Raw genomic sequence first — 16,325 nt, 5'->3', positions numbered from 1 at the left:
GAATAAGCTGATTAATATAATTGCTGATCAGGTTAAAAGTGACATCATATAGACAGTGACGACTAAAAACATATATGGGAAACACAATTAGCCGGGAGAGACTCTCAGACAGTGCTTAACATTAAACAGGCCATTTGGATGAGACATTTAATCGCTTTGATGCTGCACCTGGTGGATGCCGTTGAGCCGTTTACTAAGGTAGGATGTTGTTTTGATACCACGTGCCAATTTGTATTTAATTTGCTGATGTACAAAAAAAAAAAAACACTCGATTGTGGATGCGCTTTACTTTTATTATTTCGAAAGTGGGCAATTATATATCTCAACACTACAGAGACCGAGGCGTATCCCGAGAGACAAATAGAATACAGATTAACATGGCAGAGGTAGAGCTGTAACTTCCTGCAGACACAACAGGAAAAGAACGTCTGGTTTTATCTCTTTTTTTTGTGCACTACGAAGGCCTGTTTGTCTGAACCAAAGAAGTAAGAGTGAACTATCTGTACCATATTGAATTGCAGAGCATCACATTTTTTCCATTGCATCATATTGCATTGAGTCGCATTGTGTTGAATAGAAATCGCATCGCTTGAGTAGCTGCTTTATATGTATCTTTAACTTATCGTATCGTTGGCTGTGCTTCCGAGATGTGAATCGTATGGAGGTATAGATGGATTCTATTCTACTCTACTACCACAACATTAAACACATAGAAATGGTTTAAAAGCCTAAAAAAAAAAAGTATGAAATACTGAAGAATAATATAAAAATACATACATTGCCCATTCCAGCTTCTCGTTCTTGATCGAGTTGTACAATGCCTGCAGGGGGAGAAAACAAAGAGAGAGAAATTGGAATCAGTAGGACAATTAACACAGCTGCTCACACTATTTGCTATTCTACTGTTCACAGATTGGCCGTGTGCCCCTTCATATTTTCTCACGCGCATGAGGTGTTTCGTGATTCACGTCGTTTCGTGATTCACGTCGTTCCGATTTCACTGAACAATCGCTCGGGAACATGTGTGCGACGCCGCTGCATACGTTTCTCGCCCCTGCTCTTAACAGATTCCATCGACGTGTAACGCTCGCGGTGTTCGTCTCGCGACCTCCTCCGCCCATTTCTTCACTTCCCTTTGGAATCACGTGTCCGGCGTTTCTCCGGTGCAACTCTTCCCTTGTTTGTCATGGACTCGCCATGTGAAGACGCACACAGGCCATAATCTCACAGCATAGTGTCGTGTAACTGCACCAGATTTCACTCTGATTTCACTTTAATGCCTTTTAATGGACAACACCTACAGCATACCCCACCCTTGTGTGTGTTTGTGTGTGATAGAAAAGCCCTTATTAGAATATATTCCAACATCAACAGTCCACCAGCAGGTTAACAGACTTTCACTAGATACCATTTAAAGCCTTGACTAAAAGCACACAGGAATGCCGTCTAGCTGAATCCTGCACCGAACACAATGACTTGCATACAGTTGGTATGTCACTTTTATAAACTCGGAGGTGCATTATGGGAATACACGGTCCCTCAGCCACTGAGACAGAACCACGCCGACACTTGAAAATAACAACCACTGTCCTAAATGGTGCCCTACTCCAAATTTCCCTATTAAATAGAACATAGCATTTCATTAAATGGCTGATGTTCTAGTAAGAAGAGTAATTCATTTATAATGTCAATAACTTTTAGTATCCTTTTCTTTTTTAGATGGATGGATGGATGGATGGATGGATGGATGGATGGATGGATGGATGGATGGATGGATGGATGGATGGATGGATGGATGGATGGATGGATGGATGGATGGATGGATGGATGGATGGATCCTGTCCTTCATCTTGCAGAGAGAAACCTACTTAACTAGGTAATATAAGGTAATACTGTTTAATTTAGAGCCTGGGCGAGATGTTTCTTTTACATGGTGTATTAATACAGACTGAGAAAAAACAATATCAATATGAAAATAACTCAGAAAAATACGTAGCTTTGGGCTCAGCATCTCTCGATGATGTTTCTGATGTAGAAGAACATTAAATCAGCAGCCAAAAAAAAAGAACAGATTTGAACTGTGAAGTATCGTGTGTGATTTTCTCTGTTACACCAGCGCTGCTACTGATCCTGAAAAGATAATCGCATTAATTAATCCCTGATGATAACGAATTGATCCCTAATTAGACAACACTCTGGCAGATGTGTGTAGTTGAAGAGAAGATTTAGTGCAACATGACGTGATGTCCCACATTAACCGAGTCTCATCCCCAGAGTCAAAAACGATCTTTTCTACTATACTATACAAGGTTTTAATAAACTAAGCGGATATTACATACAAGCGTACGAGTAAGAATGCTCGTAGTTTTACATTGGGCACACTGAGCAAGACGGAAACACATTAAGCGCATTTCCTTTCCATATCAGGACACAAAGGACTCAAGCCTTTTTCATTGTCTCTTTCATCTCTGAATATCCCATGCCAACCCAAATCCCAAAAGCTATTTTTTGGCGATGAATTGATCGAGCAAATAACCGAATCGTACGCGAGGAAACACGGCGTATGCTTGCAGCTCTTCCATTCGCACGCTAGCGCTCTAGAAAGCAAGCATCTGGAAAGGGCATGTGACCTTTAAAAGGTATCGAAACCTGATTATAACCGTGCGGTTTAATCATGACTGTATGTTTAACCCCCCCTTCTGGTCACAATTAGCATTGACAGGTGGCAGAAGGAGACCTGGGCTGAGGATGAAACCCCTGTTTGAGGCACACATAGACAGCATCGGGTTCGGCTGTGAAGACAAAAACGGGACCCGCCATTAGAATAAAAAATTTGAAAGATTCGCTCCGAGGTGGTGTCCTGGAAATTCCCTTATAAAAAACAAAACCCAAATAATATAAAGAATTAAAAGGAAAAAAAAAAAAAAACAGAACAAGCAGTTCTGTTCACCTTGAGATCAAGCCTAGTTAGCAAACTAACCCCAACCCCCCCCCCCCCCCCCATTATATACTCATGCACAATTGATTGTATAAGTCACAGTTCGAAGCCGTCGCACTGGGACACGAAGTGTAGAAGGAAACACACTAAGTGGCACTAAGAGCAAGCGGAGGTGTTGTGTTGCAGGAGGAGTGGGAGGATGAGTGGGGAACAGGAGAACGTGGTACGTGATCGAAAAAATATTTCACGTCTGGTGCCGCCGTAAAGACTGAACAGAGAAAGCGGGCGGGGGGCAGGGGGGCATCGGATATGGTTAGGAATGCCTTCAGAAAACAAGGTGGCAGACAAACATGACCACATCGATCCGGTTCCCCCTTTTTCAGCCAGATAGAAAAGAAAAGAAAAAAAGAGAAAGAGTCACAGTCAGAGCCATCCATCAAACTTGAGACGGTCGCTGCTTGAAGGTTACATTTCACTCAGAGAGGAAAGTGCAGTGATAAAACCACATTCCAGCAAATTACAAACAAATAAATAAATAGACAGGCAGCAACATGTGATCGTCAGCGACTGGTGACAGAGACATCAAATCTTAATACATCCTCAAAACTGCAGCCACTCAAAAAGACAAGCAAACCTCGCTCTTTCATCCCTTTCCTTTTTTTTTACCTTGTCCTTCTTCGGCTGCACGCTGGTAAATTCGGTGGAGTTGGACATTTTGAGGGATTTGGAGCGGTGCTGGGGCTGCCGCCGGACCGACTCCTCCCTGCTGTACTTGACCGAACCGCCGGCCCGCATGCGCACCTTCCCGGTGCCCTGAACGCTGTTTACCCCGATCATCTCCTCAACGAGCTTCACGATTCACCAGAGATGAACGGAAAACAGAAAGCTTCACGTCCCCTCAAAACTGAGAGCAAAGACGGGGTGAAGAAAAAAATGAAGAAGAGCAGTGGAGAGAACGTGTAGGAAGAGCGAAGGCAGTTGACCGAGCACGCGCTGATGCGTCTCTCTCTCTCTCTCTCTCTCTCTCTCTCTCTCTCTCTCTCTCTGTGCGTGTGCTCGCTTCAAAACAGCATCCTGTCCACTAGTGTTTGGATTCGGAGCTGCCGTTCCCCTGGAAGCAACACGACACTGACTAGGAGTTTGAGAGACAAAAAGAGAGAGAGAGAGAGAGAGAGAGAGAGTGAGAGAGAAAGAGAGAGAGAGAGAGAGAGAGAGAGAGAGAGAGAGAGAGAGAGAGAGAGAGAGAGAGAGAGAGTGAGAGAAAAAGGAAAGGAAAATAAGGAGGGAGGGAAGGGAAAAAAAAAAAAAGAAAAGAGAGGGGAGGAGTAGCATCCTCCCCTTCGTGATGAAGCCAATGCTGAAAAGAGATTCGGTTGTAGTCTGAACAGTGACGGCGCAACCCTCACAAGGCTCAGCGTCAGGCTTATTAATGTGCACACTGTGGGATTTCAGTCAGCAGAATGCAGGATCACACACGAGGGGGACATGGAACATGATGGTGCATAGACCCTTTAGGATGTTCACCGAAAGACAGTGGCGATTTCTTTAGTTTTTTTTTAAATCCTCCCAGCAAAAAAAAAAGATGCGGCTACAAAATCCTGCAATTCCGTTTCGGCCCGGTTTTGTCCGGATCAGGGTTTGCTTGAGCACTCGTATCGGATTTATTTATCAAGGTGAGCTTCCACCGCATGCACCCTATGAAGATGCATGATAACAGGACGGATTCAAAAGTTGGGAACGATCGCAAACAGCAGCAGGAGACTATTATTTGTAGCCCTGGTGTAAATGCAGCCTTATTGTCGCAAAACCACTCCTAAAGTATCTCCATTATACCTAACAAAATCTCATTTACAAGCTTAAGTCCACAAACAAATACAATTGCAGCAGCAGCTGGGCATGGTGGGGAAAACCAAACCAACTTTTAGCTGGTCAATCCAATTCAGATTACTATTCATTCATCATTTATGCATTCTGTCAGTCATCAACATGAATTTCCTGACTTTCCTGGGAACACTGCGTGAGAGGAGGGAGTGCAAACTCGATTGGACGACAAGATATATTTAGAAAATTGTATTTGAAATATATGTTTTACTTATATCACATCAGTATTTGATAATAAAGGCCGGCTTTCCAAACTAAGATTTCCCTTGGTTATTAATACAGGTCGAGACACTTAAATTCTATAGTCTATATTGTCTCACATTGTCTGTATTGTTTTGTATAGTCTGTTTTTTTTCTTGTCTTGTCTCTTTTTGTCTTGTATAGTCCAAGCTGAATGTATAGTGTTATTTATGTCTGTACTTTGAGAGTCACTAACAGCTGGAACCAACACACTTGGCCAATAAACCTGATTCCGTTAGTTAGAATAGTTGACTGCTGAAACTATCGGCAAAAATCTATACCGATAGTTTTTCCGGTCCGCTGTCATTACGAGAACGGCCTCTAGAGGGGAATTGCTGATGCCACTTGAATAAATTTATATTTGTTTCCTTTAGCACATTTTAATGATTCAGTAATGCTTTAATTTTTGTAATAAAGTTCACTACCCTTTTTTCGCGGAGTTTTTGATTTTTAATCTAGTATCCATTTTAAAAATGGTTGATTTTCGATTAACGGCAAGTACGATCCAACCTACAGTAGCTATCGGCAGTTTTCAATAGCAATAAATATTATGACAGTAATAATGCTCTTTTAATAGACTATATATATATATATATATATATATATATATATATATATATATATATATATATATATATATATCTCTACACTATATTTCCAAAAGTATTGGGACACCTGACCTTTCCTGCTATAGGTGTCTTTTTTTTCAAACTGTTACCACAAAACTGGAGGCACTCAATTGTACAGGAGGTCTTTAGATGTGCTATATTAAGATTTTACATTCACTTGAACTTGGAAACCCAAAACCTGTTCCAGCATGGCAATGTGCACAAAGTGAGCTCCTTAAAAAACTGGTTTACATTCTTTGGAGAGGAAGATCTTGCTGCTATAGAGCTCTGAACACCTTTGTGATGATTTGGAACGCTGACACCCTTGTGGCTGATTAACACAAATATCCATAAGCACACTCTAAAATCTAGTGCAACATCTTTCCAGAAGACTGGAGGAAATTATTTTTGGGTTGATAAAGAAAGAAAAAAATTCTGTGGCCCTCACAGAAAAAGGTTTGGGGCCCCTGCTGTAGACGGTGTAAAAAAAGACACTTGTTGTGGAACATGATTGAGCAAAAAAAATAAATAATAATTTTTTGGCATTACAATGCTTACAGCTAGCTGGCGATATAATCGAATAGGATATAAAAGCTTCCACACGGATGATATAAAGCAGCGGTATGCATAATACAGAGAAACTCGACACCACTTTCTATTCGGCTTTCAATTCAAAATCAATAATTCAGGAAGCTAATCCCGTTAATTCTGTGGATGTATGCAATACAATGGAGGCTATCCTGGTACTAATGACAGCGCTGCGCTCGAAGCCGAACGAGCTAATTATACTCGTACGCATGTGCAGGATCCGGGGGTAAAAATCCCAATTTAAGATTGATGCGGTTCGACTCCCGAACCCCGGCCACTTTCTGACCGATTTTAGTCGGCTGCTTCTCAACAAAGCCGTCGGTCTGACGTTCGCCGTAATACGCAGCTGAGTTCAAGAAAAATGACAGCCCTTCAAAAGTGAGTCGAATCTATAAAACCAGCGCCGGTTTTATTGCCGGAGACGAATTCCCGCTCTCGCATGGGAAGTGTTCTGGTCTTAAAGCATTACAAAGCAGCCTCGTTGTTGTACCGGAAAGACCATTTGGAGGTAAAAAATGGTGCATAGTAATGGCTTTAGGTACAGAGAGAAGGAGAAAAGTGCAATTTGGCTCATCAGGGAATCATTCATTGGGCGTTCGGGGAAAGAATTAAGGGCAGAAATTTGCCTGATCTGTGAAAATGTACAGCTGGAAGAGACAGCGGCGCATTTCCCATGAATAATCAAGACTAATTCTATTAAAGTGGCATGCGAATCAAGAACCGGGGGTTAAGGACGAAAAGACCGTAACGTTTCATTATAAGGGAGCGCTTTTATTTCACTATCTGTACGACCTTCGTGAAGGGAATATAGACGAGATTTTTTTCCCTCCCCCCAAAGCAGACGATTATGAATTTGGTGTAATGTCCAGACCTTTTCGTGTGAGCTTATTAATATTGTTTAGGCAGAAAAAAAAGAGAGCCGTTTGTAATAAAGAGGAATATATCCAGCCTGTCGTATGGCTTCAAGGGGGGGATTTTTTATGAGTGTCAGACTGAGCAAAGTGTTTTTTTGTGTGTTTTTTTTTTATCTACAGGTTGGATAAAGCTGCAAGTCACTCGCCAGACAATATGCCTGAATATGAACAGTGAGCTAGTGGCTCAATACATCATCTTGTCCATCTGTTTCACTTCTGCAGACACACGGGAACGCACAAAAAAAAAAATGAAGGCTCCTCAGGCAACAAGCATGAACTAGTTTACCGAGAGAACGAGTTTGCATCATCAGCACTATAAAAGCAGACGGGAAACGAGTCGCTGTTTATTTGAAACGCTTTACATGTCGAAATATTAACATATTAACGTAAAATAAATACAAAAGCATCATTAGGATGAGAAAGATGCAGGCAGGACCAACGTTTCTCTTTCTTCTCGATCATATACAAGTCTGGAGTCTTACAGTTTTTGAAATACGCATTTTCCTTTCGTTTCTATGCAACACATTTTTAACGATATGGTGATTTCCTTTAAGCAAACAAATATATAAATGCCCAAACGTTTCACAATTTTTTTTGTGAGAAATCCTCCCTTAGCATGATGAACAGCTTTATACGCTCTCTGACATTTCGTTTCTCCAAACGTACTGCTGAAATTTTTTGTAAAGCTTGCCAAAAGGTCTTCTGCACTAGTTGGAGATTTTTTATAATCCAGTTCATCCCAGAGTAGTTCAAAAGGATTTCTGAGCAGTGACTGGGCAGGACATTCTATGATACTACAGATAGCACTACAGAGGACAATTTTGTCTCTAAATAAACTTCAAACAACGAGAGCTCGGACTTCGTCTCAACGTCTTGTTCTACGGTGAAGTCAGCGCCGATGAGCCGTAGTCCAGATGGAATTGCACGGTGTTAAAGTATGGAATAGCAGCCATGTTGGTTCAGAATTCCTTTCATATTTCGGAACAAGACCCCCCCCCCCCCCCCCCGAGTTCTGAAAATCTGCAAATTTTGGAGGCACCCCGGCAGACATAATGTCACTTTAATACAATAGTGTTTAACAAATGTTTATGAAATATTTTAGTCAAAACATAGAATGTTATTCCTAACGTTCCTGAAAATTCGGTCCCACTGCGGTTTCCCGCGAATTTTAAGATAACCGCAACTTAGTCAGGTTCCAAAAGAGAACCCGCAAATTTTCCGAGCCGCAAGTACCGAACCGCAAATTATCGGGGGTTGACTGTATAACAAAACACCAAACTATTTTTGTTCCCCCAGAAGAGCACGAGTTCATCCTCAGGTCTCTCAGGACTTCACTAAGGGTTTCTGTAGAGCTGCTATTTTGTGAATGAGATTGTTCCTCTCGCGTTTGAATCATCCCTTTGTGTTACTACTGGTACGACAGGAATACATTCAGGAAACATATCAGTGACTATTAAAAGGTCTGTAGGCTGTTTTGGTATCTCAATGTTTAATACAAACTATGGAATAAAAAGTGCCATCAAATAACCGACGGCGTGTTCGGTTTCGTTTGATTGCCATCTAAAAAAATAAATAAATAAATGCCTAGAATACATTAGGTGTAGTGTGATAGAACAATTTATGGCTGGGAGCCAGCGTTTGTGCAGAGGCATCGGCCGTGTCAGAGCTACGGTGATGCATAGTGCGGAACATGTGGGAGGACTGTTTGCTGGCGCTGAGGTGCTATTGTTGTGTCGAGCAGATCGAGCTGCTTGTGTTCTCAAGTGAAGAGGGCAATTAGCTGCTGGGGGAAAACACAAGACTGCTTTAGAGCCGTACGCTGTCATTTACTTCAGCAAAGACTGCGAATCGGGTCCAAATCCTTCTCGAATGAAAGCCGAAACGCCGGTTAAAGCGATTCGAAGGAAGGATGGTTCTGCCATTCCGAAACGATAAATCAATAGAAAAGGCTCGGAGATGCTGCAAGCACACACATTACAGTGACGTATTACTGTTTTGAGAGGCACTCAATCAAGTAAGCGTACTTGTAAACTCAGAGAGCGTGTGGTCTCCAGGGGGTCGAGCGTTGTTCAACATGCTGCTGACTGTATAACGCTGCTAAGCGTTAGGGTCTTCCTCGTTTAAGAAATGTCCCAGGTAATCGAAAGGAACGACGACGGGAATTCAAACTCGTGAACGTTTTGACAGAATGGATCGGGCAGAGAATCGACCAATTGTAAATTTTTACCGATAACTAAGTTGATTCAGACTTGCTGATAACTGATTAATGAACAGATTGTTTTTTAAATGGATACTGGATAAAAATATATATATATTTAACATAGGACTGAACTTAATAAAAAAAAAAAAAAAAATTACTGAATCATGAACATGTGCTAAATTAAACAAACAAGAATATAATAATTAATAGCTATAACTATAATAAATAATAAATATTAAATATCTCGGTACTCTTCGGTTAAAAAATAACGCATGCTCGGACTCTTGCAATGACACTTATGAGTAAAACAGATGCATGAAGAGTATCATGTTAGCTGGAAAACACTACCATGTTCGGTACACATCAATTTCAGCATTTGTCACAAATACCGAGGTATTACTTTACAATATAGCGCTCTCCATGCAGCGCGCAGTCTCGCATGTAAAAACGAACAGCATGTGGCATCAGTGATTCGTCTCCAGAGGCCGCTCTTGTAATGACAGCGGACCTTCTCAGTCACTCCAGTAACGGACGCACCCGGAAAAACTATCCGTATGAATTTTTGCAGATAGCTCCGGCTACTATCTGTGACAATTAATCTGTAAAAACCGATAAATCGGTTCATCTTTAATCCTAGAGTTCATCCTAATTATATAAAACCTTTCAACCTTATCTGAAAGAAGACACTTGAAATTTGTACATGGCTACTCTGAAAAAACAAATGCTAATAATAATCCAAACAACAACAGATGCGTTCTCTGGCAGGTTCACTGACAGCAGTGGCTTCATTCAAAACATATCAGCACAAAGATATTTCATGTGTGAGGGCAGGAAAAGAAGAAAAACACCAAAGGATGACTAGAGAGAGGTCTGAGTAATGCGCTTCCATAAAAATAGAAAGGTTTCCCAATCCTCCAGACAGCAGAATTAGTTTTGAAATCTGTCACACTCTTTTTCTTTTTTTTTTGGATATACAATGCTATTTTAATATATAGGTCGAGATAGAATGAAAAGACGACACAGAATTACACCTCTAAAGACAGATTTTAGGACTAATGTTCACAGCAAACTGTACCCACCTAAGCACGTAAACATCACAAAGAGGAATTTCTAAATTATTTGTGTGCGATATATAAACATTATGATGTTTAAACAGTACCTTTTATGTAGAGTGGGAACGCTTCATCGGTTCTGAAAGAACATTGCTGGAAGTTTCGTCAAAAATCCATACTGATTTAGCAGCAGTTTTTCCGGGTTGTGTTATACAATACAAGAGCAGCCTCTAGAGGCGAATCACTAATGCAACGTGCTGTTTTGTTTAAGTCTCTCTCTTTTTTTTTTTTTTTTTATGTAATTGTTTAAATAAGCATTCACATTTATTTCATTTAGCACATTTTCATGATTCAATACCGTTTCTTTTTTAAAAGAAATTTCAGTACCGATTTTTTATTTATTTATTTTTTTTCAGCCCTTCTCTCACACATTTTTTATATAAAAAAAATTCCCATCGCCAATACTAGAAGCAACCGAAAATACGTTTAAAACCAGGGATGAAAAGAAAAAAGTAATAATTTTGGCATCAAATGGCATCAAAGAATTCGCAATTTGGTTGTGTTAAGCGAATAGGCACTACTACTATTCCCTGAACCCAGCCTACAAAACACTGTCTGGCATTCTCTTTCCTCAGCCCTACACAAATAGGACAACAAGCAAACAATCCTAATGTACACCCAAACTCAACGAATACACAGGGGTCCTACAGCCACATCTGTAAACACACATGCCATCATCCAGCCTGACCTCCATTTCCCAGCAGGTAGCTCTTTATTCTGTATTAAACAGCCACTTTAACAATACACTCAACCCGACACCCAGGGGAAAGCAGTTTTCTAGTGCTCCCACAAGGGCAGTCCGGGCACGCAAACGCAACTGACGCTAAAAGATAAAGGCGCCAAAACCGAGCGCGATGCAAGAATAGGTGGATTTAAACAGGAATTGTTCGCTGTGTGCAAATCGGTTCCATCGTGACCACGGCGGTTTCTGCCAGGCGTACCGCACATGCAGTACCCCCACACTGGCAGCTCGGCCCATCTGGTGCGAGCAGCACGACGTTAAAGCAATGGTTAGTCAGCCTTGGGTGGATGTGAGACATCAGAGCTTTCTTATTCTTTCATGCAACCGAAAAAAGAAAGAAAGAAATACATCAAATGGCAAGCTTGGAGCATGTAAGACATTCTGTCACGGAAGGACAAATGCGGGTTTATATAAGGACGTGTGAACTGAAACGCCGGAGAAACCGACAAGGAAAGCGTAATAAGAGACGGGTTTATAATGAGTAGCGAGTTAATAACGATTCCTCACGACTCCAATTAGGCCCTAATGAGCTCTAAATAATGCTGTAATGACTTGGTTTGAACAAAAGTGTCAGCATTCATACATAAGCATTTGAATAATAATGACCTCAGTAATTATTACAGAGACACAAATAAAGGCTTCCTGTTTCTCTGATCATTTATACAGCATATACAACTATCTGAATAATTAATAATTTACCTATATATCAATCTATCCATCTTTTAATCAACCTTTCCATCCTTCTGCCTACCTATCCATCCATCCATTTATTAAATAATTCTCTCTCTCTCTCTTAATTCATCAAGAGTGGAAGCGACAACTGTGTGTGTGTGTGTGTGTGTGTGTGTGTGTGTGTGTGTGTGTGTGTGTGTGTGTACTTGTGTCAAGAAATCACGTAGAGGATGTCCAGAACCGAGACTTTGGCCAGACCCTGTTAAAAAACAATGTAACATATGAAATAAGTCCCGCCCACTTTGGATGTAAATCCGAAAACAGATATGTTGTAAGCTTTCAGACATCACAATTACACCAGGTTCACAGCTACTCTGTTTTTGACAAGTCATCATCAATTCAACATGTTATTAATTGAAGTTTTAATTAATTGAAGTAGTTATCAAAAATCTATTTCCATCATTGTGATTCTCTTTGTTTATGTGTAAAGCAAGAAGAGTGAAAAACAGTAAAATACATTAATTATATGTATTTATGGTGAAATGACAACATTACATGTCACGGCAAAAATAGATTTGGTAAGGAAGATCCCGCCTCACCTACGTGCCCTGTGAAATGCCTCAGTCTGTCAACTTGGAAAACAATTAACCTATGAAGCTGCCGTCATACAGTCGTTACCTTCCACCTCCAAGACCTTACATTTAAACTGCTGCACATAAATGTATAATCGTTCCCTACAAACGTCTCCTCTTCTCACTGATCTCCTCTTCTCGCTGATCTTACTGTAATCAACATTATTCTTAAGTCAAACAAACAGGAACTACATTTAGTTTCATGCTCTTAACTGCGACTATTAAATACGTTAGAGCTGCACAGATCTTTTCAAAAACTCCTGATATGAGTGCTTACGATGCAGATTAAGTTCAAACAAGTGGAAATCTCGCCCCAAGACTTTCCGACTTGTCGGCTGAGGCAATTATTTAACTTACAGTGACTGTGCTGCTGATTTGTCAAGTTAACAAGAATATCAATATCCGAGTGCTTCACGCTCCCTCACCTCCCAGCGCTGGTTTGATGGCTCTTTAGTAAAACACTAATATTTTTCCTGTTCATGGAATTTCTTCTAAAGCAGCCATAAAGAAAAGAAAAGGAGCAGTTCTGACCTCTAAGGAAAGTCAATAACACTAGAGCCTGGAAAAAATGCAGAGCCAGAAGATGCAGGCCATCAAACTCAACAGAGCTGTGCTTTAGGGATGAAGTGCAGTGTAAAGCAGAATATGAAGAGAAGTGTCGAGGAGGGACCTCGCTTCTGTTGCAGGCAGAATTCGCAAAATGATGGAATTTGCCGAAATAGAAGCCATTCTGGTTGAACTTCTGATCAGAAGATCGAGTTTAAATCCCAGCACCATCAAACTACAATTGAAGGACCCCTAATCAAGACCCTTAACTGCGCTTAGTTGTACACATGCGATAAGTCGCTCTGGAGACGTGCATCTGACCATTGCCGTAAATGTCGAGTTGTATTGAACCTCCTGATCAATAAGGACGTAGATTAAGAGCAATTAAAAACAATGGGGCGGGGGGGGGGGGGTGCAAAGGGTGTCTTATAAAACAGTATACGCTGATTCAAAACAACAATTCTGTCGTTAAAATGAACATTTTTAATTGACAAAAAAGCTAAAAATGTACCCATGTGCTTTACTTTTATTATTTAGAAAATGACCAATCATTTGGAAACAATATTTGATATGTAGATTAATTTCTAACCACTAAACTGTTTCTTGAGCGCTACGGAGACCGAGGCGTGTCCTGAGAGTCACATAGAATACAGATTAACATGGCAGAGGTAGAGCTTCCTGCAGACACAACAGGAAAAAAACGTCTGGTTTTATTTCTTTTATTTTACACAACAAAGGCGTATTTGTGAAAGTGCAATGAGTTAGACGTCAGAAGGCACTTCAATAAATCGACGAGTTGCTGTCTGTCTGAATCAAAGAAATAAAAATGCACCATATTGACGCAGAGCATTATATTTTTTTCAATCGAAATCGGGGGGGGCATCGGTTCCCATCGCATCAGTAGCTGCTTCATATGTATCTTGACTGTATGGTATCTTTGACTATGCATCGAGACGCGAATCCCATCGGCCTCAGTTATGGAGATGCACATCCCTATTACAATGAAAACAAAAAGCACTGGGCAAAAAAAGAACAACAAATTGCTTTTATTTCTCCCAATAAACCCCTAATCATCTGACCTGGCAGGAAAAGCTTCTCCGCGTAGTGAATACAAATGAACTCGATGCTTCATCACCATTCGACGAATAATTACTGGTGCGCCGAAAAGAGCACCGGAGTTCCATGAGCACGCAATGACAAATTCATTACATACTTGCAGCCCTGAAAAAAATCTGAATGAGGGTCCAAAATAAACTCCGGTGTTTTGTGCTTCGAGGTGCAATGCAACAAAAAAGGTAGTGATGCCGAGTTGATTTCAAATGAGGCCAGTAAAAGTACCTCGTGAGTGATTAATACATCGGCAAGGTTTGTGCCAAAATGATGCGATAAATAACCCACGAAAAAACAAAAAAAAACTAAATATAAGATGCATCTCTGATTTAAAAAATAGTTTTATTGGTATTTTTATTTTGTCATTTTCAGGTCTTGGGGTGGGGAATATGTAGTGCGATTATAAAATCAACTGCAAATGTGCTGCTCAGTCACTTAGTGTGTCTGCTTGGAAAATAGCTGAAGCACTGAATTTTATGTAATAATATTTGGACAACTGGTTTGCACACATTAGCTTTTCCTGACTTTATTATTTTTTTATTTTTGATTAGATTTGTCAGTGTTTCTACACCACTGATTAGAGTGATCGGATTCAGTTCTGGAAAGATTGCTTGACATCTGTGGACACCAATCACTGAAAGCAGCTCTGGCTTCATGCTGTGTGTGTAATGCAGTAGACGATGGGATTTGAGAATAAGTGGCTCGCACTGCAGTTTGGGCACATCGGCTTTAAACACAGCTACATATTGGCTTAAAAAAAAAAAAAAAAAAAGTAAAAGTGGTTTTGTTTGTTTTTCTGTTTGTTGAAAACACCCCCCTGCTGGGCATCTACTCTTAATACGCTTATCCGAAGTACCTGGCTACCAATGTGTTTACCCGCACATCTGAACACGATGTACAATACACACCATGAGTTACATGCAAAGCATCCTAGATGAAGTCCAGTCTGTTTACCTGTTACAGTGTGGGATTTGTGTAAATCTTCATTACCTCTTATTAATCAATGTCAGCCTGCTTCAGCCTGCTTCCAATCTGCTCATAATGTTTTATTCTCTAATCCCATTAATTCAGACTGATAAATGAACAAACTGTTGGCCGTCAGCAGCTTTTAAACAGCTGCCAAGTGGTTCAGATCAAAATAGAAAAAAAGCTCATTACAGTGACGGCAGGGACGGGGCTCTGATTACAGGGACGTCGGGACTGTAATGACTGGAAAAGGTCAGCCTTTGCCCTTTGTTATTCATGGAAACATGATACAAAGAATTGCTTGACCAGTAGCCAGGATTAGGATTAGCAGCTAGCACTGGATGACTGGTGAACGCTGGTGCTTAAAGCTGTTATTAATACACTGCGTATAAATGCTTCCGCATGGTGAAGACGTTCCCGGGCCCCAGCTGTTGGGTCAAAGGTTAACGGAGTATTAAAGCAGATTATTTACATCTAGATCTCCTAATGGCAGACGCCTTCTACAGACTTACGATTATCTAATTTGTTTAATATTTGAGGATTAAGGGCCGTGCTAACAGGTCTAGCAGGAGCAGCTTGGTGGTGGTGAGATGTGTCACTACCTTCTGATCAGAAGTCAACAACATAACCACTGAGCTACCACCTTCTATTAACATTTCTATTTATGGCAGATGCCTTTTTTCAGAGCAACTTACAGACTTACTCTATATTATACTACTGAGCTGTGCTAATGTGCCTGTCAACCTTCTGATCAGAAGTGCAACATCTTTTCAAGAAAGAAAGAAAGAAAGAAAGAAGAAAGAAAGAAAAGCAGGCATAAAGAAAGAAAAGCAGGCATAAAGAAAGAAAAGCAGGCATAAAGAAAGAAAAGCAGGCATAAAGAAAGAAAGAAAGAAAGAAAGAAAGAAAGAAAGAAAGAAAGAAAGAACGAAAGAAGCAGGCATAAAGAAAGAACGAAAGAAGCAGGCATAAAGAAAGAACGAAAGAAAGAAAGAAAGAAAGAAAGAAAGAAAGAAAGAAAGAAAGAAAGAAAGAAAGAACGAAAGAAGCAGGCATAAAGAAAGAACGAAAGAAAGAAAGAAGCAAGCATCAAGAAAGAAAGAAAGAAAAAGAAGCAGGCATAAAGAAAGAAAGGAAGAAAGAAAAGGAAGAAAGAAAGAAAGAAAGAAAGAAAGA

At 40.5% G+C, this 16,325-nt stretch overlaps 1 protein-coding gene across 18 annotated transcripts in view; it reads right to left on the bottom strand.

Moving 5' to 3' along the window:
• Nucleotides 1-16,325, bottom strand: part of psd3l (pleckstrin and Sec7 domain containing 3, like) — a 130,724-nt gene that overhangs the window by 23,342 nt on the left and 91,057 nt on the right. For 17 of the 18 annotated variants that reach the window (XM_083568097.1, XM_083568098.1, XM_083568087.1 and 14 more), the window contains one exon: nucleotides 778-821. In XM_083568097.1, coding sequence (XP_083424223.1) covers nucleotides 778-821 — 44 coding nt within the window. Of the gene's footprint in view, nucleotides 1-777; nucleotides 822-3,604; nucleotides 4,336-16,325 lie in introns of those variants that run through there. The other variant, XM_083568096.1, reaches the window with a different exon arrangement.

This window comes from Silurus aristotelis (assembly GCF_946808225.1).
Source record: "Silurus aristotelis genome assembly, chromosome: 18".
Lineage (NCBI taxonomy): Eukaryota > Metazoa > Chordata > Actinopteri > Siluriformes > Siluridae > Silurus > Silurus aristotelis.
This window is presented reverse-complemented; position numbering and strand designations above follow the sequence as displayed.